Here is a 24,907-nt window from a genome sequence, read left to right on the forward strand (position 1 = left end):
TGGACCAGTGGTCGGCAAACTCATTAGTCAACAGAGCCAAATATCAACAGGACAACAATTGAAATTTCTTTTGAGAGCCAAATTTTTTAAACTTAAACTATATAGGTAGGTACATTGTTGTTAACTTAATTAGGGTACTCCTAAGCTGGCCTTTGCTAAAAACTCACGGGGCCAAAGAGCCTCATGTGGCTCACGAGCCGCAGTTTGCCGACCACTGCTCTGGACTAATGGAAGCAATGGTGAACTCACTGCTCCACTCCTCCCCAGTGACCTCATTCACTTTGGCCTGAGACAATCAGCTCTTTGAAGTTAAAATAAGTCGGTCTATTTTAGGCTTTCGTAGCAGACAGTGGGACATCTCAGGTTCTGTGGAGAACAAATGGTTTCACATGGCCTCTGATTAGTCCTTGCCTTGAATTCTTCCCAAGGGCCAGCAGTAAATTTCTGTCACACCTCCACTCTGCTCAGATGTGAGGTGCCTTAAACCTGATCTGTCTTAGGACAGTCCCCAAACAGCTGAGGAGTGCTTGAGAAACACCACTGCGTGCTGCAGTCTGAATGCTGCCCTGGAGAGCAAGGACAGTCTTGACCTGTGGTTTCTGCAGGTGGGACCTTGCTGTGCGGGCCAGCTCAGGGGAGTGAGCACCAGAACCTTCCGTCTTTCCCACCAAGGTGGAAAGGAGCTGGCTTTTCAGCCAGGTCATCACTCCCTGCACAATTTCATCAAACAGCACATAATCATTTTACACCCTGTACCCCTCAAGCTTTTGTGTGCTGTAGGCATAGTCCCTTGAGTTGTAGCCTATGGGAACACAGAGGAGGCAGGAAATAGAGACAAGACTCAAAATCGCTTGAACTGCCCCTGTGAAAATACCAGGTAATTGCTGTCCAGTAAACATAGTAATTTTATGTTATCTAGGTACCACATTAAAAATGTAAACGTTGCCTTAAAAATCTATAGCTGCTTTGTTTCTGTCAAAGGTTTTATCCCAAAAGAAAATAAATTTGTGGTGCAGTAACCAGCATCTCATTTGGGGGCCTATGTGTTAAGAAAATATTCTTTACGCCCATGAATCGATTTGGGGAACTAAGTTAGTTCCTTTTCCTATTGGAATATCAGTCATTTCTCAGAGAATATATAACTTGACAGCAGTTCCTTGCTTTCCAAATCTGTCCCCCAAAACAGAGTTGGTAAATTGGAGCACTAAGTACTGACAGAGCTGACTCTGTCCTTTCCTCTGACAAAGAGTTCAGGTTCCTTCTCTCTCCTCTCTTCCTATCTCCCTTACCACCTTTCTTTCCTCCTCTTTTCTTTCTCCTGTTCTTGGCTTATTCCAGGGCAGTGCTAACCTGACTTAAACGTTTTTGCTTTTATAGCATATATAATTAGTTTTAAAGCCATTTGGTTTGTAGATTTGGCCTGGTCCACACCATGTGGCATGTGTACACATGGGCACAATCTGTGGACAGTTTCCTGCAGAGTAATTCATTCCATCAAAAGAGTGAATGCAATGAAACAAAGTGACATTTTAAAGAAGTAATTTAGCAGTTTTTTGTTTTTTTCTTTATTGATTAAGGAATTAGATATGTGTCCTTATCGCCCCAATACCCCCCCCCCCACTCATGCACTCATCCCCCTGGTGTCTATATCCATTGGTTGGGCTTATATGCATGCATACAAGTCCTTTGGTTGCTTTCTTCCCCAAACCCCTCTGAGGTTTGACGATCTGATTGATGCTTCTCTGTCGCTGGATCTGTTTTTGTTCATCAGTTTATGTTGTTCATTATATTCCATAAATGAGTTAGATCATGTGATATTTATCTTTCTCCAACTAGCTTATTTCACTTAGCATAATGCTCTCCAGCTCCATCCATGCTGTTGCAAATGGTAAGAATTCCTTCTTTTTTACTGCAACATAGTATTCCATTGTGTAGATGTACCACAGTTTTTTAATCCACTCATCTGCCACTCTGAACATAGGGGTGCATATATCCTTTCTGATTGGTGTTTCTAGTTTCTTGGGATATATTCCTAGAAGTGGGATCACTGGGTCAAATGGGAGTTCCATTTTTAGTTTTTTGAGGAAATGCCATACTGTTCTCCACAGTGGCTGCACCAGTCTGCATTCCCACCAGCAGTGCAGGAGGGTTCCTTTTTCTCCGCATCCTCGCCAGCACTTGTCGTTTGTTGACTTGTTGATGATAGCCATTCTGACAGGTGTAAGATGGTACCTCATTGTTGTTTTGATTTACATCTCTCGGATGATTAGTGACTTTGAGCATGTTTTTATATGTCTCTTGGCCTTCCTTATGTCTTCTTTCAAAAAGTATCTATTTAGGTATGTTGTCTATTTTTTGATTGGTTTGTTTATCTTCCTTTTGTTAAGTTTTACAATGACATTGCAGTTACTTATTTTAAACAAATAATTCTTTTAAATTCCCACTCATGTTGGCATACAGATAGTGAATCCCATGCCCCTTTGTTAAGATAATCACTGGGGATATCAGACTTTTTTAGAAAATAAAAACCCTGTACAGAGCTTGTCATTACAATCCTGGGTCTACTTCTGGGTCACAAATTAGGATTTGATATTTGCTGTCCTTCAGTAATATCAGGTCATGGAGATTATTATGCTAAGTGAAATAAGCCAGTCAGAGAAAGACAAACATTACATGATCTCATTTATATGTGGCATCTAATGAATGAAATAAACTGACAAACAAAATAGATCCAGAGACATGGGAGCATGGAACAGACTGAGGAATCTCAGAAGGATGGGGTAGTGCGGGTGAGAAGAGATGAACCAAAGAATTTATATGCATATATGCATAACCCATGCACAGACAGTAGTGTGCTGAAGGCCTGGGGAGGGGGCAGGAGTGGGGAAGAAAGGGGCAATGGGTGGGAAAAAGGGGGACATCTGTAATACTTTGACAAAGATAAATGAAAAAATAAAGGAAAACACACAGAAAAACTACCATTATAAAAATAAGTAAATTTTAAAAATATATAAAATCAGGTCAGTGAATTAAGCTAAGATCTATGATGTCCCCAGATTGAGTCTTTGAAAATTTAGGGAAGATAAATCTGCTACATGCATATTCTCATTCCTGCTGTCATTGAAATTGCAAATCACAATTTAGGAGTGAAGTCAGTTTAAAGAGCAAGGGCAGGAGGAAGAGAGGCCCAGGTTAAAATTTAGCATCCTGCTGGAGTGGGTGAGCTTGCCTGGTGTGTGTCGCCTGCCAGTGTGAGTACATGCATGCCTCTGGCTGAACCCAGGCACAAAATCCTGGCAAATGACTGTCACATCTTAACTTGACTCAGCTCTTCCGACACTCTGCAATGTTACCTATCTGTTTTAACCTGTAGGAAGAAGGAGGATTTACAGATGATAGTGTCGTTTCTAATCTGCTTTGGGTAAGCCTGACTCTAACACAGGTGTCTCTGGGTTATAGCAATATGCCTGCCAGCTATAATTCTCACAGGGTGACTCCCTTAGTGCCCTCTGGGTTTGGTTTCTTATCCCAAGGCAAGATGTCACTTTCATTCAGAGTGGGGAGCTATCCTGTGTCCTTCATTTTTTTTAGTATGTAATGAAAAACCTTGAAAGGCTTTAAAGTAGATATTTTATGGTAAATGTTAAAACTCAATTAAACTCGTGGTTCCCTTTCTGTAACTGAGTATCTTCTCTAAATCATAAAACTGACCGGAGTATACTTACTGTGCTTGTGGATTTATGTCAGCATTCTAAAAAATGAACAAATGGGAAGGACTCTTTTGAAAAGCTAACTGAAATTGCAATGAAAAATTAACATTCTGTTAGAGAAATCATTGTTTTTGTCTCTCCCTCTCCCCACCCGGCTCTGATAAGTCTTCTCTTCTCACCTCTAATCCTCTCCCTTTGCTCTATAGGAACCTGTATATGCTTCTACTTATTCTCCTACTATACCTGCTGCCCATAAACACCTGTCTTTTGTATCTATTAATCAGGTGAGGAAAGCCTAAACATATTAAGCCTCATTGCCATTTCTGAGCAGTAGGGAAGCTTGTTTCACTTAGGGAAGTAACTCCACTGTGTGTGTGTGTGTGTGTGTGTGTGTGTGTGTGTGTGTGTAATCAGTTCATATATTTATAGTCAGTCACATATCTATAATAATAAAAGCTTAATATGCAAATCGGCCAAACAGCCGAACAGCGGAACGGAATGACTGTCCAGATGATGCCGAGGCGGCAAGGGCCGAGGCAGCCGCCAGGCCTGCGAAGGCCTACTCTTGCATGAATTTCGTACATCGGGCCTCTAGTATCATATATTTGGCTCAGACTTTCAGATAGACCCGATGAGATTAATTCACTTCATAATCATGAAACTGGTTTAAGAAATACTCCAGAGCAGCAGTTGCCAACCGGTGGTCTGCAGACCACTCGTGGTCTGTGAGGTCCAAAAGGTTGGCGACTGCTGCTCTGGAGAGTTCCTTGCTCCAGCTCAGCAATCATGCCATCTTGCTTAGCTCGATGAACAAGAGGGATAAGGTAGAGGCAGTGTGGGGTGTGGAAGTGACAGGGAGGAAGGGGCTAGTATGGCATGAGCTGGTTGCAGTGGTTCTATTGAAATGAAAAACCAAAGCCTCCTGCCCCCTACTCTCCGTACCCCATCTGAACCCCACCCCAGAGGGGAGACCTAGCCTGGCTCAAGGCTTCTGTTGGTGCCTAATATGTGATAATTTTTAAAGCTAAAAATACTCATGATTGGTTTTCTAATGTTGACATTTTTGCAGGAGTCTCTACCCCCCTTTGCCTCCATGATTGGTTTTTATTCCCCTTGGAATGTCTCTGGTGTCAGAAGAGCTATGAAAAGCAGCTACATACACTTTGCCATGATCCCCACATTCTCCTCTCCCTTCACCAATGGAACCTGGCTCAGTCACTCACTTCCCTTTTAGGGACTTTATTTGCTCTAAGGTGGCCTCTGCTAAAAATTTCATGACTGGAATGTCTCCTTAGGCCTGGTAGTGATAAAACAGGCTTTTGAGTGTTAGGTGCAGGATTTCAAACATGAAGTCGACAGAGTGCTGCCAGAGAGAGGTTTCTGGGGGCCCTTCTGTCTGTATTGTGCATCTTCACACATGGAAACTCCCCATTTCTACTCCTGCAGGTGGACTTTTCCCTCACTCTCCTTGGTTTCTTTCCTCTGAAGTTAGGCATGCTGGGCTGTGAGCCCAGCCTCACATAGCCAGTCAGTGTCCACCCAAAAATGAGGTTGAAATTAGAGGGGCACATGAGTTATTTCTTCTAAATAAGTCAACTTTAAATTAAAAGATGTATTATTGAGTTCCTTAAATATGAAACATATATATTATATACATACATACTTTTTTAATAGACTGGTTTTTAGAGACGTTTTAGGTTCACAGCAGAATTGGGCAGAAAGTACCGAGATTTACCCATGTACCCACCACCATGCACATAGCCTTTCCCACTATCAGCATCCCCATCAGAGACATACATTTGTTACAGTTGATGAACCTACACTGACACATCATTATCCCCCAAAGTCCATAGTTTACATTTGGGTTCATTCTTGGTGGTGTGCATTCTATGGGTTTGGACAAATGTGTAAGAGCTTGTAGCTATCAATATAGCACCATGCAGAAGAGTTTCACTGCCCTAAGAACCCTCTGTGCTCGGCCTATTCATCCCTTCTCTCCCCACCCCCAATCCTTGACAATCATTGATCTTTCTATTGTCACCATAGTTTTGCCTTTTCCTGAATATTGTATAGTTGAAATCATTCAGCCTTTTCAGATTGGCTCCTTTCACTCAGTAATATGCAGTTAAGGTTCCTCTATGTGTTTTCATTATTTGATAGCTCATTTCTTTTTAGTGCTGAATAATATTCCTTGTCTGGATATAACACAATTTGCTTATCCATTTTCCTACCAAAGGGCTTCCTAGTTTTGGCAATTATGAAATAAAACTTCAATAAATATCTATATACAGGTGTTCTTTTTGTGTGTAGCTAGAAGTTTTTCAACTCCTTTGGGTATTAATGAGCCAATTACTGGATCATATGGTAGGAGTATGTTTAATTTTGTAAGAAACTGCCAAACTGTCTTTCAAAGTGGCCATTTTACATATCCACCAGCAACGAATGAGGGATTCTGTTGCTCCACATCCTCACCAGCATTTGGTGAGTACAAGGCTTTGGAATTTTGCTATTGTAATAGGTGTGTAGCAGTATCTCGTTGTTTTACCTTGCATTTCCCTGATGGCATATGATGTAGAGCATCTTTGCATGTATTTATTTGCCATCTGTATATCTTCTTGAGTGAAATGTCTGATGAGATATTTTTACTATTTTTCAATTGGTTGTTTTCTTATTGCTGAGTTATAAGAGTTCTTATTTTTAAGTTAAAAAATATATTCACTAGAGGCAATCTATGTTTTATCACTTGAAAGTTAAAAATGTCTTAAAACTTTTTTATTTTTATTTCTTGACAGTCTTTCCAGATAAATATTTTATGTACCAGTTAGTGGCACTAGCTTTTCAGTTTTCTCAGATGTCAGGAGACTGCTTTCCTCAGTAGTCCTGGTGTCAACATTCAATGACAAAGGCTCAGAGAAGAAAACAGCACTTACACGGAACACACACTGTGTCTAATGAACTGTTTGTCTCTTTATTAAGCTTCAGCATACAATTTCTTCTTCCTCACATGGAGCTATACCAGAATAAGATTTTCCTTAATTCTCCTCCTCTTATTTTAAAAGCTGGTGGATGGTGATAAGACCAGGTTATGGTTACTTTGAGGTCTACACGTAGTTGAGATCTTCTTCATGTTTTGTTCTGGTTACTTGAGACTACATGCCCTCATTTTGGATGGAAATCACTTAAGACAGGGAGAAAGCTAAATTTTTTAACAGTGCACAGAATTCTAAATGGTAATAGCATTTTTGAAAACTGAGAAGTACTTATTTGTCACTTTACCTTATTTCTGTTACTTAACATGTTCTTTGATCATTTCTTTCTATAATTTAGTTTAAGCAGATGTGAATAAGATGAAAAATTTAAAGCCACATCACAATATTTTCCACCCATAAAGCTCTCCAGTTATGGGAAAATTTACTCTTAAATTTGCACTAATCCTATGATACAGGTTAGTCCCAATCTCCCTGGTATTAGCTCCCTGTATCAGAAACGTGTAGCGAGATTTGCACTATAATTTCTCAGTACAGTTGACTTTAGATCAATGCAGCAGTTAGGAGTACTGATCCCCACCCCACACAGTTGAAAATCTATACGTAACTTTTGACTACTAGTAGCCTACTGCTGACCAGAAACCTTATAGATAAAATTTAACACATTTAACATATTTTGTGTGTTATGTATATTCCTACAATAAAGTACACTAAGGGAAAAGAAAATGTTATTAAGAAAAATCAGAAGGAAGAGAAAATACATTTACAGTATTGGTTGAAAAAAAAACATCACATGTACCAGTAAATGGACCCATGCAGTTCAAACCCATGGTGTTCAAGAGTCAACTGTAGGTGTATAGAGGCAAACCCATCAGTAACAGGTGGTAGCCTGAAAACATTTTTGCAGGATGACCCATTGCTCAGTTTCAAGCTGTTTTCCTGGCCACCCTAAGAATATCCTCTTTTCTCAATTATTTAACTGACTTTTAAACACACACACACACACACACACACACACACACACACACACACACGTTTCCTCCCCTCTCCCTCTTCATCTCTCCACACCTCGTTCACAGAATCTGTGTTGGAACAAGTGAAGCACAGGTTGGGTAGGGCTTCTATTTATATTCTGACAACTCTTTCTTACTATTCCTGGCAATCCTAAATGTCATTGACTAAACCTGGATAAACCTGGAAAACTGACCCAATACTTATTGCAATATGTATTATGTCCTTCTCTAAGTGGGGAAGAAAAACTTAGAAAGTTGAAATAGTACAATAATGAAGTCTTAAGCTAAAAAAAAGTAAATGAACAAAGATGTCCATCTTACTTGTTTTCACATTTTGAGTTCTATAATTTAATACAACTTGGGACAATTTTTTAATTAGATTCTCCAGTGAATATACAAGCTACTAGAGGCCCAGTGCACGACAGTCGTGCACTGGGGGGAGGAGTGTCCCTCAGCCCAGCCTGCACCCTCTCACAGTCCAGGACCCCTCGGGGGATGTCCGCCTGCTGCGGAGGCCGGAGATGCTCCTGCCACTGCCACTGCACTCTCCAGCCATGAGCCTGGCTTCTGGCTGAGTGATGCTTCCCCTGTGGGAGCAAACTGACCACCAGGGTGCAGCTCCTGCATTGAGTGTCTGCCCCCTGATGGTCAGTGCACGTCATAGTGACTGGTTGACTGGTCGATCTGGTCATTTTGTCATTCGGTCGCTGGGCTTTTATTATATAGAATATTTTTCTTATCTCATTGGAGAGTCATGTAGAGTGAGATAGCAGGAATTAGTGGGCCCTAAACCAACCCCACTAAGTAGCAGAGTTAAGGTGAAACTTCTAGAGAAACAAAACCTTTTATGTTTAATGTTATCACTTAGAGGGGAATAAAAAATATGCCTTCTTAACACAGATGAAACAGCTGTATCATTCCCAGGTTCCTATGTGTCACATTCTCAAAGGAGCTCCAGGGGAATCCCAGTGCTTTGGGGAATGGAATTGCTGACTTGGGGATACCAATTTTCTGAGTCATTAACCACACCCCACTACCACACCCAGGGCCTTGGAGATGCTACTGAGTTCACTATAGACCAGTGATTGTGGATCCTTGGCAAGCAAACCTTGGCACATTATATTTTTTTCCCCAAAAGTATTTAAGTTAAGTGCTATATTGATTTGATTAAAATTCACTCCTGGGACATCATTTTCAAGGAAAATTAATTTTCTGTTATGAATTTTGATGATATCCTCCTGGCAAGTCAACCTCATAATTTATTTAAGAAAGGTATGTGATTCACAGAGTTACTTGGAATTAGGGTCATTTTGACAATTGCAAGTGGGAAAGTTAAAAAAAAAAGGATTTTAAACATTTTTGATAATTCTATTTTGATAAAATTTAAAACTTATAGAAAAGTCATTGTAAGAGACAGGGTATTCTCATATATCTTTTACCAAATTTATTTTTATTTATTTATTTTTTAAATATATTTCTTTATTGACTTCAGAGAGGAAGGGAAAATGAGAGAGAGAGAGATAGAAACATAAATGAGAAAGAATCATTGATTGGCTGCCTCCTGCACATCCCCTACTGGGGATCGAGCCCGCAACCTGGGCATGTGCCCTTGGCTGGAATCGAACCCGGGACCCTTCAGTCCATAGGCCAATGCTCTATCCACTGAGCCAAACTGTCTAGAGCTTTTACCAGATTGATATGTTGACATTTGCTCCCTCCCCAACTTCTCTCACCCTTCTTCTCTCCATCCCCCACCCCGGTCTGGCTTGCTGCTTTCCCTTATATATTTACTAGTGGTCTGGTGCACAGTTCGTACACATTGAAAGGAAATTAATTAGAAGGTGGCCTGCGGGGCAGGACTGGGCTAGATGGGCCGGACATGCCCTGCAGCCAACCTCCCTTGGTCCCTCCCCAGCCGGTGCACCTGGGGTGGCACTGTGGCTCAAAGGGTGTCTATGCAGTGAGCAGGGTCCCTCCAGCAGGTGGGGTCCCTTGGCCTGGCCTGTGGGGATTGGACCAAAACCGGCTCTCCGACATCCCCAGAGGGGTCCCAGAGTATGAGAGGGCACTCTGCAAAGTTGCTATCATACAGGGTTGGAACGCAAACACAAGTGTGCAAGTGTGGCAGTAAACCAGATTCGGGGCCTACAGTGCCCCAGCAACAACATAACCCACGGCCGAAGGTGGAATCAGAAGGCCCCGCGAGGAATCAGGCTCCCTACTCTCTGGTTTCTGGTGCATCACCTGAGATCCACCGCTGCCAAGTTACTGCAGCTCTGCAGCTCCTGTGTTGAGCGCCAGCCCCCTGGGGGCCAGTGTGTGTCATAGCGACCAACCAGACAGGCGGAGGGACACTTAGCATATTAGCCTTTTATATATAGAGAGATCACCTCCCAATACCATCACATTAGGGATCAGCTTTCAGCCAATGAATATGGGGAGGGGAGGGAAGCACAGACATTCAATCTATGGCACACTTCTATAACTATAATACAACTATAATACAGTCATCAAGATGAGAAAAAAAAAAAAGATGAGGAAATATCACATTGATAGATGTTTAATCCATGATTCATATTTCAATTGTGTCAATTTCCCCCTAATGACATCCCTTTTACCCATACCCACACCCCATTTAGGATTCAAGCCAGGACCATGCATTGTATTTTGTTGCCCTGTCTCTTTAGGAAAAGGTTTTTAACCTAATTTAAGTGACCAAAGATCTTAGAACCAGTTCTGGCTATGACTGCTCTATGGAAGAAGTCTGTAAAAGGTAGACTCCTAAACGAGATGATGGCGAGTTCCATATTCATGGCTTAAGCCCGTGGTGTCAGTGCAGGCCTGGTTTTATGCGGCTGGAAAGGCAGGAAAGACCTGTTTCCTGCACTGCCTCCATCATCCCAGGGCTTCCAGAGGCCCCCAAGAAATCTGGAAGTTATGCCCTGTTGGTCAGTTAAGGGAAGCTGATTTGCCACTTGGATGGAGTTGAGGAAGAATCAGTGGCCCCCAGATGTATTTCCTCTCAGGGCTCTCCTAGCACTCACACGGTGTCATTGGAAGCCTGACCCTCACTTTGATTCATGTTATTCAAAGGAAAAGTCCTTAGAGAGAAGAGGAGCTGGGGAAACTGCCAGATGCCTTAGCGGAAATGGCATTCCTCGGTCTAAGAAGATCCTGAGGTGAAAGCAAAAGCACAAACCCAGGAAGTTGGCCCCCACCATCTTTAGAGCCCCTCCTGGATGACCTCGAGGGGACAGCCCAGAGGCTCCTGTCTGGGAGGGGCTCTCCTCCCCCACACTGGCTCCCAGGGCTCCTACCCTCTCCCTTGCTTCAGGCCCGGGCCCATACTTTCACCGAGAGGGGTTTATAGTGAAGCTCTGTCCTGCCAACATTGGAAGGCCTCCTGCCCGAACCCCCCTGCTGCCATCACCCACTCTTTCTCAGGGCCACACCCCTTCTCTCTGGGCCTGGGTGCCTTGAGCCCTGTCCTCTGCCTCCTTCCTGCTTTTCATCCTCTCACCTCAGCCCCAGCAGCCTGAGCTCTCCCTCCTGTCCTGCTCTCTCAGCCCCTCAGCTTTCCCTTGGGCCAAATGAGTATCACCAGTGGCTTAGAAAGCGAAGAGGCAGGTATCTCTAGAACCCCAATTAGAAGTTTATAAAAAGCATTTTTTACATAAAAACTTTATTATATATGTAAGTTATATCTGTAGCACAGTCCATCCTCAATGTCAGATATATTATGACCTACAAGTTAGACCCTGATTGACTAACTGCCCATGTAACATAGTTGCTCTAGAAAAAAGCATGTCAAGTTCCAGAAAACCTTCTTACAGCACACCTTACTCCTGATCAGCTTTTCCTGCTTTATAATTGACCATGTTCCTGTGTACTTAGTTGGTAAGAGTGTTCTTTGTGATAGATATATGTGTAATATATATGTATGCATACACACACACACACACACACACACACACATAAACATTTGTATATGAAGAAAATTTTCTCATCACCTGAGTTTAACCAGATAGGTAAAACAGACCAATTTTAAAACTCTGTAAAGGTCCTGGCATGAAGGCTGTCTCTATTTTTGTTTATTTTTACAAAGTATTATTCTGGTGTTCCAGTTTTCCAGACAAGTAGTTAAAAAACCAACTAGGCTTTGATTTAAAGTTTCAGTGTTGCTGATGGTGATCTCTGATCCAAGCTGGAAATAAGGAAGTCAAACCTACTTCAGAATAGCTATGGCCAGTTTCGGATAGTGTTGTATCCTCTTTGCCTGCTTTTCAGCTCACGAAATGCTACGGACTAAAATTCACCTCTCTCTCATTTCCCTCTTCTGTTTTCTCCTTTGTACATGTTTAACTAAGCAGGTCACAGAAAGTCGAGAGAGCCAAATGACTATCGAAGAGAGGAAGCACCTCATTACTGTGAGAGAGGAAGCCTGGAAGACAAAAGGCAAAGGGGCAGCTAACGACTCCACCCAGTTTACCGTGGCCGGGAGAATGGTGAAGAAAGGTCAGTTTGCGAATGTGCATGTTGCACACGTGTACATGTGTGTGCACATGCTTCGTCACCCATGGAGGGGAGGGGGGTCCGTGACAGCTCAATGAAAACAATCACACCATGGTATATTTTAGTTTTTAATCTCACGGATGTTGTGTAAATGGTTTTGGGGTCGGTTTTCTGAGATATTCCTACCGAAACCTTTTTTTATACGTAGCGTCATCTTCAATGTAAAAAGCATAATTCAATTTCAAAACTTAGCCATTTGGAAATTGAGCACAGGTTTCAAAAGCAATTGCAAATCTGTTAATGAATCTTAGTTCTTTCCCATAATTGCTTTCAAATTATTTACATTTTCTTGCCATCTGGCAATCAGTTAACCCAAATTAGCCTTTCTCAATGAAGAAGGAGTTTCCGTCTTCTCCCTTGAGTAGGGTAATTCCGAGGTCCCTTTCCATAAAGCTGAGTTCTCTGGCTTACAAAGATGGATTTCCAAGTATGTTTTAATAGATGTTTAAAAGATATACCCAATTCAAGGAGTGGGATTTCCCTGCAGACAGTCATTTCTCTGCATCTGAGCTCTTGGAACTAATTTGAAACATATAAACAAAGATTTATTAAACTGGGGAATCACATGGTTAGTAAAGTCACCAGAGAGCTTTAAGCCTCTATATCCTGTAGGAAATGTTTAGAATTAGGATCCCTTTGTCTCTTATTGTGCATGCCTTCATTTTCTGGGTTATTGTTTAAAAACAAATTTTCTAAGTTAGTGATAAAGGTTTTCACATTCACTTAGAGTTCATTTATATTGTCATTAGCTCTTCTAGGTTTATCTTTGCCTTTTCTCAAAATCTTTCACGATTCTCACTCATACATAGTGCCTAACTCACTGTAGTCTCATAATAAATCTTTGCAGAAGGAAAAGAGGGAGGGGGAACCTTTGAATTGTGATTAACTCAAATTTTGGCGGAAGAATCCTCTCTAACAAATTCTTAACTAATCTTGGAATTGTCGAAAGATAATAGCAGATAATTTACTCTCACAAAATGAGGCAGCATTTGAGTATTTTCACCAAATCACAGAACAGTGTAATCATGTTAAACTACTTTAATATGAGCCCCATCCTGTGTTATCAAAAGCAGCTCCTTAAGGCCCACATTGATCAAGAAGAATTCAAGCTGAGACCATGAACTAGAGCTCAGATCTAGCCTGCACTTTTATCCTGATGACTTTTTATTTTTCTTTCATTTAAAAAATCACATTGATTTGTAAGTAGGCCCACTTACTACCAAAACCCACTGCTCTAGTCCACAGCACTGTCAGAGGAAGGAGATTTGCTCTTACATGGGCTTGGAGAGCAAGATCCAAGAAGTTCCTATCTCAGTGGATGAGTTTGCATTCACATTTTCCTCAATAAATCAGAGATCTTTATTTAACAGGTGCTATATTGTTGGCTCAGGAAATAATTTTCTTACACTTTTAGCCTAATGAAAAACACTGTACCTTATTTTTCTAGTATTTGTTACCACCTACTGGGTTATATGGTTCACTTGCGTTGTCAGCTGTTTTTTATTTGCCGTAATATGGCATCTGGTTTATACTCGCTATAGAATAGAGTAACCCCCTACACTACAGTCACTGAGACATCCCATTTCATCTGGTCACAATGGCACATACAAGTTACTGCGTATCAGTAAGTTACCAAGAGGCACACTGTACTATCATTTTCATTCTCTCAGGCCAGAAAACTCTACTGTTCTCTAGCCTCATTAGGACTTTTTCCCTCTTTGATACTCCTAGGGCAGTGGTCGGCAAACTCAGTAGTCAACAGAGCCAAATATCAACAGTACAACGATTGAAATTTCTTTTGAGAGCCGAAAACCAACTTCTGCGCATGGGCCACGAAGTTTCAATCGCACTGTACGTGCGCGCCCACACGTGGTATTTTGTGGAAGAGCCACACTCAAGAGGCCAAAGAGCCGCATGTGGCTCGCGAGCTGCAGTTTGCCGACCACTGTCCTAGAGTATCTGTAACAATTAGCACTCCAAAAAGTTTCTGTGATATTCTACTATTCTCCTGGAAGAAAAATACTCAAAGTATGCCTTTGAACAAGGGGATGTGAAAATGTTCCTGAAGAGAGTGGGCAATGGTTATTGCAAGTAGAAGTCATTGAAAGAGGTGTTGGGAGTGCTTTGTTTTAGTGTGTAATTTAAATCTATTTGCCCTCTCACATGCAGAAGAATACTAATATCTAGCTGGGAAAGAGGTGGCCCACATCCAAGAGCTCTCCTGCATGCTGCTGTCTGAATGGGCAGTACGGAGGGCCAGGTTTCCTGGTTGCCTATTTTTAACTTTAGAGTTAATGACCTCCGTGCTAGTGAACCTTTCCATGTCTCTTTTGCATCCTTTTTATAGGTAATGATTTACTGCCCCAGCCTGTGAACCAAATTTCACCTATCTTTATTATCTTTCAGGAAAAATTTATTTTCTCACTGATGTAAACCCTTTGCAGGTCTGGTAAATGAAATAAAATTTGAAAAGTTGACATCCTCAAGCAAATATATGTATGTCTTGAAGACTTCTAGAATATCACCTAAAACTTAAGTTTTAAACTAGATTTCAGTATTTTGCCTTAAAATTTTAATGCTGTAATACATCTTTCTCTAGCTCACAGGAGAAGGGAGCACAGCAATTCATTCATTTATTTTTCCTTGTAGGTGATAGTGACTCACATCTTCAGATGTGCTTTGAGGGATGCTCAAAGTGGCAATGTTATCTAAGGATTTCACATTTATACACAGAACATTAACACCTCATTTTGTCCTTTGTAAATGTACTAATTATTTTCCTTTCCAAATCCTTCTACTTAAGTTGGGCAGGGGGTGGGAGGAAGGGGATGCTGATTTTTTTTTTTTTAATTAAAATTTCTTGTTCTGACCAGATACCTTTTTCATGCTGGAATTTCTCTTTGCCTTTCATGTGTCCCTTACCATTTCTCCCTTTAAAGATTCCCCACCCTGCTTCGTGATAAATATATGAGAAAGCATATCAAGGTTCCCAGCCACACAAGAGATGGATAATGCCCTTCCAAAGATCACAAATCATTTTCACTGTGTACTCTTGTGTCTTTTCTTCTACAGGGTTTGCACTCTTCAGTTATTGCTCAGTAGAGCCACTGTCCTCGGAGTGATGCTCCAAAGGCTAGACTGTCCCTACCTCACCTCAGCCTGGAAGGAAACTCGTGCTGGCAGCCACTGCCAGCCAGTGCGACACAATCCATTCTCCTCTTTCTCTGTGGGAGATGGTGCAAATAGACTTCCTCCTCAACTATGCGCACCACCACAAAGGGCCTTCAGAGCTCACACTCCATTTGTTCAAGTATATTCTGATAGACTTGTACTTTCTTATCCCACTTACGTGTTATGGCCATGTTTTCCTACATCCTCGTTATTCGTTTTGGAATGGCAGCTTATCAGCCACTACACTCCTTAGAAACTATCAGATTCTATCTACATGTGCAGTTGTCCTACACAGTCATGGTACCTGCCAAATGTATTTGTATGTGCACATGCATGTTTGTGTATAAATTCTATAAATTGTAAAATCTACATTGGAGATAAGAGAGATCCAACAGGGTCATGAGAATTTTCAGGAATGACCCTGAGATACTAAACAGCTCCTTGTTTGTTCTGCAGGTTTGGCATCACCCACTGCCATAACACCAGTAGCGTCCCCTATTTGCAGTAAAACAAGGGGCACAACACCCATTTCCAAACCCCTGGAAGGTAAGTCACCAAGGCACCCGATATGCCAGGGACTCTGAGTCCTCAGTGGTTCTCTCTCATTGATGGTTTCTACTTGCCTAGATATTGAAGCCAGACCAGACATGCAGTTAGAATCGGACCTGAAGTTGGACAGGCTGGAAAGCTTTCTGAGAAGGCTGAATAACAAAGGTACATGCCAGAAGCCAGAGGGAAGCTTTGGTTTATATACCTGTAGCACACTGCGATTCGTATTTCAGTGAGTAGCTAAGGGAACCTAAAAAGAACCTGCTCCTCTCTCAAAACCTCTAAGTCCCAATTGGGATGGCTTTCTCCTCAGTTAAATTGTCTTCTTTCTACATGACTGGACCGATTTATTCTATAAGCATTATCTTTGCTGTTATCTTTTTAAAAATGAAGTTACTGGTCAAGTCTGATTGTATTACCAAGCTCTTACCCATTTGATAATGTACTAAATTGGGGACCCCCAATAACATTTATTAAAATCTAAATCTTGGGGTGTCATCCACTCAGAATCATGATTTAATTTTGCTTTTAACCCTGAAAGCAGATTATTCTACTTATACAAAGTCAACATGATCTTGGGCCTGATGAACTTTAAATTGTATATGTCAATTTCCAATAAGGTAGCAGTTGATATATCTTATAATCACAAATAATTTCTAAAAGGAAATTTTGGTAAATAATATGTTGAAATAAATATTTCAATACAAAAGTCAATGGAGTATACAAAATAAAAGAATAAAATGCAGGAATAACCTTATCTCTTAATTAAAATTTCCAGTACTTGAAGCTTATCAAATATTATACTTTGGGAGTCCCTATCATTGACACTGACCCCTAATAGATTGGAAATAATACACACACACAAAAAAACACAACACCACCACAAACAATAAAAACCCTTTAAACCAGAAATGTAAAAGTGTAATAGGATAACTAACCTGGCAAGGCAAGCAGTGCAACCAGTTCAACAGTGATCTAGCCCAGGGGTCTAATCCAACTCACCACCTGTTTTTGTAAATTGAGTTTTATTGGAACACAGTCATGACCACTGTTAAGGTATTGGCAGTAGTCACTGTTGCACTACAACAGCAGAGTTGAGTAGTTATAACACAGGCCATATAGCCTTCCATGTAAAGCCTAAAATATGTACTTCATGGCCCTTTGCAGAAAAACATCTTTCTGTCCCCTCATTTAGAGACCAAGGCTACTTCTGCTTCGAGTAGCAAAATGAACTTAGTGGACTTGTATGCAGCAAGGCCAGCCTTGCTGTTTTCTACACATCACAGCGCAAGCATTGTTCACACTGGAAGTCCTTCTGTGAGAAAGCAAGGAAGGCCTAGGAGGCATCCACAGGACCCTGGATATCACTATTATGGCTATCACTATGGAGGGAGGGGGGAATAATTTTTAAGATATTGTGAGGTGCAGTTGGAATAATGATTTTATACAAATTTACTCCGTTTACTTGCTTGTTTATTGATAGTTGGTGGGATGCAAGAAACTGTACTCACCGTCACGGGCAAATCTGTTAAGGAGGTGATGAAGTTGGATGATGACGAAACCTTTGCCAAATTTTACCGCAGCATGGATGATACCGTGCCAAGGAGCCCTGTAGAGCTGGAAGAAGACTTTGACGTTATTTTCGACCCTTATGCCCCCAAGTAAGTTACTGAAATTTCTGTCTTTCACCTACTGAGAATGGACTCCTTCATCGGCCTCTACCCAGTATTTTCATGAGGCTCTTTTCTCTCACTCTGATAAAACTTCATTACAGACAAATTATTACAGTAGTGCCCCCCCCCCCCTTTATTCATGGAGGATATGTTCTAAGATGCCTGAATCTGGAGATCATACCAGACTCTTCATATAATATATATTTTTTCTTGTATTTCATAAATACCTTTTCACTTAAAGGAAGCACTATATGGCTTCTCTCTGGCATCTCTGAATTACCATCATCACTATTGTTCTTTGGGGCCATTATTAAGTAAAATAAGGGTGACTTGAACACAAGGACTCTAATACTGTCACAGTCGATCTGATAATCAAGGTGGCTACTAAGTGACTAATGGGCAGGGAACACCTACAAAGTGGATGAGTCACAGGATGGAATGGAATGGCAACAAGTGTTATACTGCTACTCAAAATGGCACATAATTTAAAACTTACAAATTATTTATTACTGGAACTTTCCATTTAATATTTTCATACTGTGGATGACCCTTGGTAACTAAAACCATGGAAAGTGAAACCGTGGATGGGGGAAAGGGGGGGGTCTACTGTATTCTCTGAACCAGACACATAGTGCTGTGGGTAGATGAAACATGCGTGCCCAGAACCGATGCACATTCAGGCAGAAAGTCTTACAGACAGAGCATGTGCCACAGATGTTTGCCCTGTTCCTAAAATGTCACTGGATTTTTCACATACTCCAATATTGTTCTGCATATTTTTAGATTAACATCAGTTAGTAGAGATTTCTATACCATCTTTTATTTGACATACCATTCTTACTCATGACTTTAAAAAGTATTTGGATCTCATGGGCTCAAATTAATACAACTAACTAGAAAATCAATAAAGCATGTTACTTAACTACGATCCTATGTAATAAAAAGCTAATATGCAAATTGACCAAACGGTGGGACGACTGGTCATTATGATGAGCACTGACCACCAGGGAGCATACACTCAACACAGGAGCTGCCCCCTGGTGGTCAGTGCGCTCCCACAGGGGGGAGCACCGCTCAGCCAGAAGCCGGGTTCATGGCTGGCGAGTGCAGCGGAGGTGGCAGGAGCCTCTCTCGCCTCCACAGCAGCGCTAAGGACCCATAGGGGGATGTCCGACTGTCAGCTGAGGCCCACTATTCCAGGGAGTGGGCCTAAGCTGGCAGTTGGACATCCCCCGATGGATCCCAGACTGTGAGAGGGCACAGGCCAGGCTGAGGGACGCCCCGCCTCCCAGTGCACTAATGTTATGCACCAGGCCTCTAGTAATTTATAAAATCAGTAGATCTGAGAGTTTTCTCAGGATGTCCAAGGGCCTGTCTTCACATAGGAACCTGACTAAGTCACCTAAGGAAAGCAATTATGGTTTATGATTCCTCTTCAGAATGTGGTCTCTCTCTTGCCTACTTTCCTCTGGGTTGCTTCACTTTCAGTTGGGCTGTGACCATGGGGTGGGAGGCAGCTCTTACTTGGCCACTCCAGCACAGGAAGCTTCTCTTCCAAGTAGTTCCAGCAGAAGTTTCAGGCTTGATTTTCTTGGATGTGAGTCTATCCCTAAAGCAATCATTGTGGCCAAAGAGATGCAAGACAGTGATTGGCCAGAGCTGGTCTCTGGATCCAATCCTGAGCCGGGCTTGGAGGCAGGGGATGGAGTGAGATGAGTCCTCCAAAGGAGAGTCAGGGTGCTCTTACCAGAAGCAGGAAAAATACCCTGGACAGGGTAAACCCACAGCTATTGACCACATTTATCTATTTTATAAAAATTTATCAGAGTGACAGTCTCTTCCTTAAGTCTGTGTAGTCATAAATTTTTCCTTAAACTACTTCTGATATATTTGTTGCATGTTTCAATATGCTTCTTTTATTTAATTTGCTACCTTAAGAAAATTAACATTTTACCATTTCTCATATTTAAATAATATTTTGGGTATTTGCGTGCATGGTTATTTAGCCATTTCTCAATCTTCTCCCAACTCAACTGTTTAAATTTTTTAAATCATTACATATAATTTAAATATATGTGCATGTTTAAACACACACACACACACACACACACACACACGATAATATTATATATAAAGAAGACTTGCAGACACCTATGCAGTTGGAAGTTGAGAGCAGCATCGGGAATCTGTTGGGAAGTCATGTGACTGGGTCCTCCCACCTCCTTGTGTCTGATCTTCTGCCCCAGAGTTGTGTGAATGTGTAGCAGTCATAGATGGTTTTGTGAGCCTATTTTATTTCAATCTATTTTTTCAAAATAGTAGTTATTTTTCAGAGGAGGGCAATGGGTTGTGAGGAGACTCGTTATGAGAGAGTTGGTGAGGGAAGTGAAAAATTATTTTGTGAAAAGAAAAGTTAGTTTGGAGGAAAGAGAATAAAATGGAGAAGCAATGGCTGGATGTAAATTCTTGAAGGGCTTGCTAGTAACAGAAGAGGTAGATATGTGTACTATTACAAGGGGCAGAGATGGAACGGGTCTGTGAGTGTGTAGGGTTGGGGAAGAACTTCCTACCCTTAAGAGCTATGTAGGAGTGGGATAAGCTGCCCCATTAGGGACTATTGCTTTTCAGGCAGAGCCCACGGGGTTGGGTGAGTGGGGGCTTTGGGAATTGTCTGAGTTCTTAAACTCTATGACTCTCTCCTTGAATCTCCCTTCCATCCCCAAGATACTATGACTTTATGTCAGGAGAGTGGCAGGCAGGAGGAAGAGTTGTAAGATTTATAATGAAATTAGGGAATAAAACTGTGGAGCCCATTGCTTCAGGTCAGAGAACCTCAACAGGCCAGGAGTTATTATAGACCAAGGCTGCAGCTCTGCTTTGCTCCTCAGGTTGACGTCTGCCGTGGCCGAGCACAAGCGTGCAGTTAGACCCAAGCGCCGGGTTCAGGCTTCCAAAAACCCGCTGAAAATGCTGGCAGCAAGAGAAGACCTCCTTCAGGAATATACTGAGCAGAGACTAAACGTTGCTTTTATGGAGTCGAAACGGATGAAAGTAGAAAAGAGTGAGTATTTGGAACCACCAACTTGCTTCTGTGCTTGGGAACTAGTGATCTGGCAATATATTTTTTAACAGTTGAGGGTGCACATTTTGTTTTATTTTTTAATATATAGTTTTTTGTTAATCCTCACCTGAGGATATATTTTCCATTGATTTTTAGAGAGACTACAAGGGAGGGGAAGAAGGGGAAAGAGAAACATCAATGTGAGAGAGACACAATGATTGCTTGCCTCCTGCATGTGCCCTGGCCAGGACCGGGGATTGAACCTACAACCCAGGTCTGTGCCCTTGATCAGGAATCGAACCCAAGACCCTTAGTTGTGTGGGCTGATGCTCTAACCACTGAGCATTCTGGCCAGGGTGTGATGTGGTGATTTTAATCCTCCTTTTTCTGCCTTGCAAAGGCCAATAATGTTGCTCATAAGACACTCATTAAATAAAAATGAGTAAATTTGTGCACACCTGCAAAAAATCTGTGTATAATGTAAAGGCTTTTCACAGAAATTCTTATAGCATTAAGCATCTGTTAATTGGAAAATTCAAATTACCCTTCTGCATTTTTTCCAAGAGATTGGAGGAAAAGGATGTTTTGGGGCTTTGTAATTCACCCCATTGTCAGCTCTGTAGGGCCCAAACACAATAATTCTCCACTTAATCTTATTCAAGAGGAAATCATTTGATCTCTCAAGGGAAAATGTGCCAAATCACTGCTTTGCCTAATCCTAGATTTTTATATTATTAATTAATGCACAAACCAGTGCTCTGCAAATTGTCTTTGATGGGATGTGGGCTGGTTGGAGAGGGGGGAGTTGGGAGGGGCAGTGAAAGGAGCATGAGGAGGTAGGCTCCAGGCTGTGTGCCTCATGCAACAGTGCTGCTCTGCTTTTACCTGCCCAGGAAGGTGGAGTTTCATAGTTTTGAAACAGAGGTTTCCTTGGTAGCGATAATGACATACATAATTGTGCTGTTTTGAATATTCTTCAATTTTGAATATAATTTTTATTTTCCTGTAGCACTCATAAACCAATTTCCTAAAGCTTTTCTTAGAAATATAGTAACTAAATAAAGTGATTGAGTCTTGTCAACATAACTGGTTTACTCAGAAAGTATATTTCAAAATGACTGTGCCTCATGAATTCTCAAGATGTGTTATATATTTCCTCAGTATTAGAACCTAATCCCAGCAAAATAATTTTTCTGAATTCCTTTCCAGCATGTACATTTTTTTAAACAATGAGTTGGAGAAATGAAGGTTTATTAAAACAAGTCTTATATATCTTTCCTCTATTTCCACCTTTAGGGGGTGCAGATGATGACTGGCACTTTGTGGTGACTGGCACATATACGTTTGTTGGTCCACATGAAAACTCAGCATCTTGTTATTACAATCTTAAGTTGAAAGCAAAGGAGGACCTCAGGGGATCAGTAATTTATCACTTTGCCTCCAGAAAAAGATTGTAAATTAACCATCCCTTATAGAATGCCTGCTTTTCTATTTTTGGTAGAAAATAAAGGCTTTTGGTGAAAGACACCTAACAGTCTTCCTTGAGAATGCATTTTCAACATCTCAACATTGTTAGGAATTAACAGCTTTGAGTGGAATTTCAACAAATGAGTCCAGTTCCTCATTTCATACTAAAGTAGCTGTACCACATTTTCACTCTATTCTTGTCTCTACGTGGTGAGGTGTGACACTTGTCAATAGCAGTTTATACTTTCAGTACAGTGTTGAATTCTTAATACAGGGGAGGGGTTAAGCATTGCACTGCATAGTTAATCGGACTTGTTAATCAGGATTAACTTTTAAAGAAAAAGATAGCTGGTTATGAATAATTTCCGATTGTAAACATTGTCATTTCACCTGAACATCTTGCTTTTCCCTGTGTTTTTGTGTTTCTTTATTCAATCGGCCCAGTGTCCTCCAACTCCAACTTCTCAGAAGTCACCCTGGCAGGTTTAGCCAGTAAAGAAAACTTCAGCAGCGTCAGTCTGCGAAGCGTCAACCTGACGGAACAGAATTCTAACAACAGCGCAGTGCCCTACAAGAAGCTGATGCTGTTGCAGATCAAAGGTGTGTGAGAGCAGGACGAGTTACATCAGGGCCGGGGCTTCAGTCAGGCAGCATCAGGGGTCCTGACTGCCCTTAACTGCCTCTCATGGGAAGGGAACTCACCTCACGCTTTTGAGGACCTGCAGTGCACCAGGTGCTGAACTTCCTCCTCTCAAGTAAGCTTCTTAAAACCCAGGAGGTGGCGTACCACTGAGGCTTAGGGGCTTAGTAATGTGCCTGTGGTCCGCAGTTGTTGAGCAGCATTGAACCTAGGTCTCTCCCATTTGAGAAAGAGCTTGGGCAGCTGCCCCCTCTACCCCGGGGCCCCTGCCACACACTGTCAGGCAGTTACCAGACCCCCTAAGTTGTCATAGTGTTCTCTCCACACAGTTGCCTCCCCGAGACAAACAAGAGTCAATGCAGGGCAGAGGGAGAGAGGTACATCCTTGGAGAAGGAATCCAGAGGAAGCAGAGCAAGTGAGGTAGAACCGGATTCCACTCCATCACCTTTTCTATCCATAGCAAAGGAGACCTAGCTCTGGGCTGTGAGCATAGGTTTGGATGTGTCCCAGTGGCAACTGCTCAATATTAATCACCAGGAGAGGATAGATGAAATCTCCTCTCTGTCTGGGAGGGTTCCCCGTATGTTGTGCATGTCCACTGTCCTTCCCAGTGACAGGCTCCAATAACCAGCCTCTATTCCTGGTTCTAACCCGGAGGCGACACTATCAGTGTGTTTGTAGAAAGATCCACAAGGCAGTGCTTGCCTCTAGGCTGATGCCCAAAGGACTCCCAGCCAAAAACTCTAGAGCAAGCCGAAGCTGTGAAAGGCACACCCTCACCTGGGAAGACTAGGAGATGAGCGAACAAGGGAAAGGAGCGTGGTGCTGTCTTTCCTGGAGGAAGGAACCCCAGCTCACCCGTATCTGTGCTGTAACTGGAACTGACAGTGGTCCTGAGGACATGGTGGCATTTGGGAAGGCACCAAAAGGAACGTAATCTATGATGCTGCCATTCTGAACCCCCCCCCCGCCATTCCCAGTCACGGGAACTAGTATATGTAGGCCAGACTGTTTAGAATTGAAAGCGATGCTCGGACGGGGTGCTTTCTGGTCCTTCCTGTGGCTGGGGGCGTTCTCCTTTCTGGGAGCTGATGTTTCTTTGCCTTGTGTTCAGGAAGAAGACATGTGCAGACAAGACTGGTGGAACCTCGGGCTTCGTCACTCAACAGCGGGGACTGCTTCCTCCTGCTCTCCCCCCACCACTGCTTCCTGTGGGCAGGAGAGTTCGCAAATGTCATAGAAAAGGCGAAGGTTGGTATCCGAACAACAAGATAGTTTAGTTGAGCATCTCCTTTATACACCGACAGAATCTTCTATCGTTGCCAGATGATTGCAAAGCTTCTCAAGTGCCCAGTTTCATTTGAGTGAGAAGGGATAGATATTGTTCTGAATGTCTCTCAAACAAACTTTCAGTAGGTGTACACGTGTGGTATTTTAGGGGGATTGTTACCTATCCCTCCAGGTTTGAAGTCCTGGTTTTGTTCTCACTCTTGTGTAAAAAAGGAGCTGGCACATCACTTCAAAGTTGCTTATCCCAAGTCCCTGTGAAATCTTGCTCCAGACACAGTGAATGAGGATCTCATGGGGAAAAGTCCAGCGAACAGGTAGTTTTTACCAATTCGTGTGATCTGTTGAATTTGAAGATTAAGAACTATAGCTCTAAAGAATTGATACCTCTGGTTGTTTAGTTACATTTTCTTAATTTTGTTGAAAATATTCATCCACCAGTGCCTTGGGCTCCTGGTCACCAGGTTTTCCTTTCAGACACACCACTTCTGGTCTTGGATTTCAGAGTGTGCCTCTCCAGCTAGCCACAGGCTGTCTACACAGATAATGGTGTTCCTCCCTTTTTTCAGGCCTCAGAACTTGCAACTTTAATTCAGACAAAGAGGGAACTCGGTTGTAGAGCTACTTATATCCAAACTATTGAAGAAGGAATTAATACACACACTCATGCAGCCAAAGATTTCTGGAAGCTTCTGGGTGGCCAAACCAGTTACCAATGTAAGAGTTTACTGTATTTTAGAGAATGACAAGACTTAAATATCCTTTCTTCTCCCCTA

General features: G+C 42.0%; 1 protein-coding gene across 1 annotated transcript in view; it reads left to right on the plus strand.

Moving 5' to 3' along the window:
• Nucleotides 1-24,907, plus strand: part of SVIL (supervillin) — a 108,203-nt gene that overhangs the window by 58,736 nt on the left and 24,560 nt on the right. The window contains exons 13-20 of the mRNA XM_054716600.1: nt 12,081-12,225; nt 15,910-15,999; nt 16,081-16,167; nt 17,486-17,663; nt 20,564-20,736; nt 22,648-22,803; nt 23,959-24,095; nt 24,701-24,848. Of these exons, the coding sequence (XP_054572575.1) occupies nt 12,081-12,225; nt 15,910-15,999; nt 16,081-16,167; nt 17,486-17,663; nt 20,564-20,736; nt 22,648-22,803; nt 23,959-24,095; nt 24,701-24,848 (1,114 nt within the window). The remainder of the gene's footprint in view (nt 1-12,080; nt 12,226-15,909; nt 16,000-16,080; nt 16,168-17,485; nt 17,664-20,563; nt 20,737-22,647; nt 22,804-23,958; nt 24,096-24,700; nt 24,849-24,907) is intronic.

The sequence above is a fragment of the Eptesicus fuscus genome, chromosome 5, assembly GCF_027574615.1.
Source record: "Eptesicus fuscus isolate TK198812 chromosome 5, DD_ASM_mEF_20220401, whole genome shotgun sequence".
NCBI lineage: Eukaryota > Metazoa > Chordata > Mammalia > Chiroptera > Vespertilionidae > Eptesicus > Eptesicus fuscus.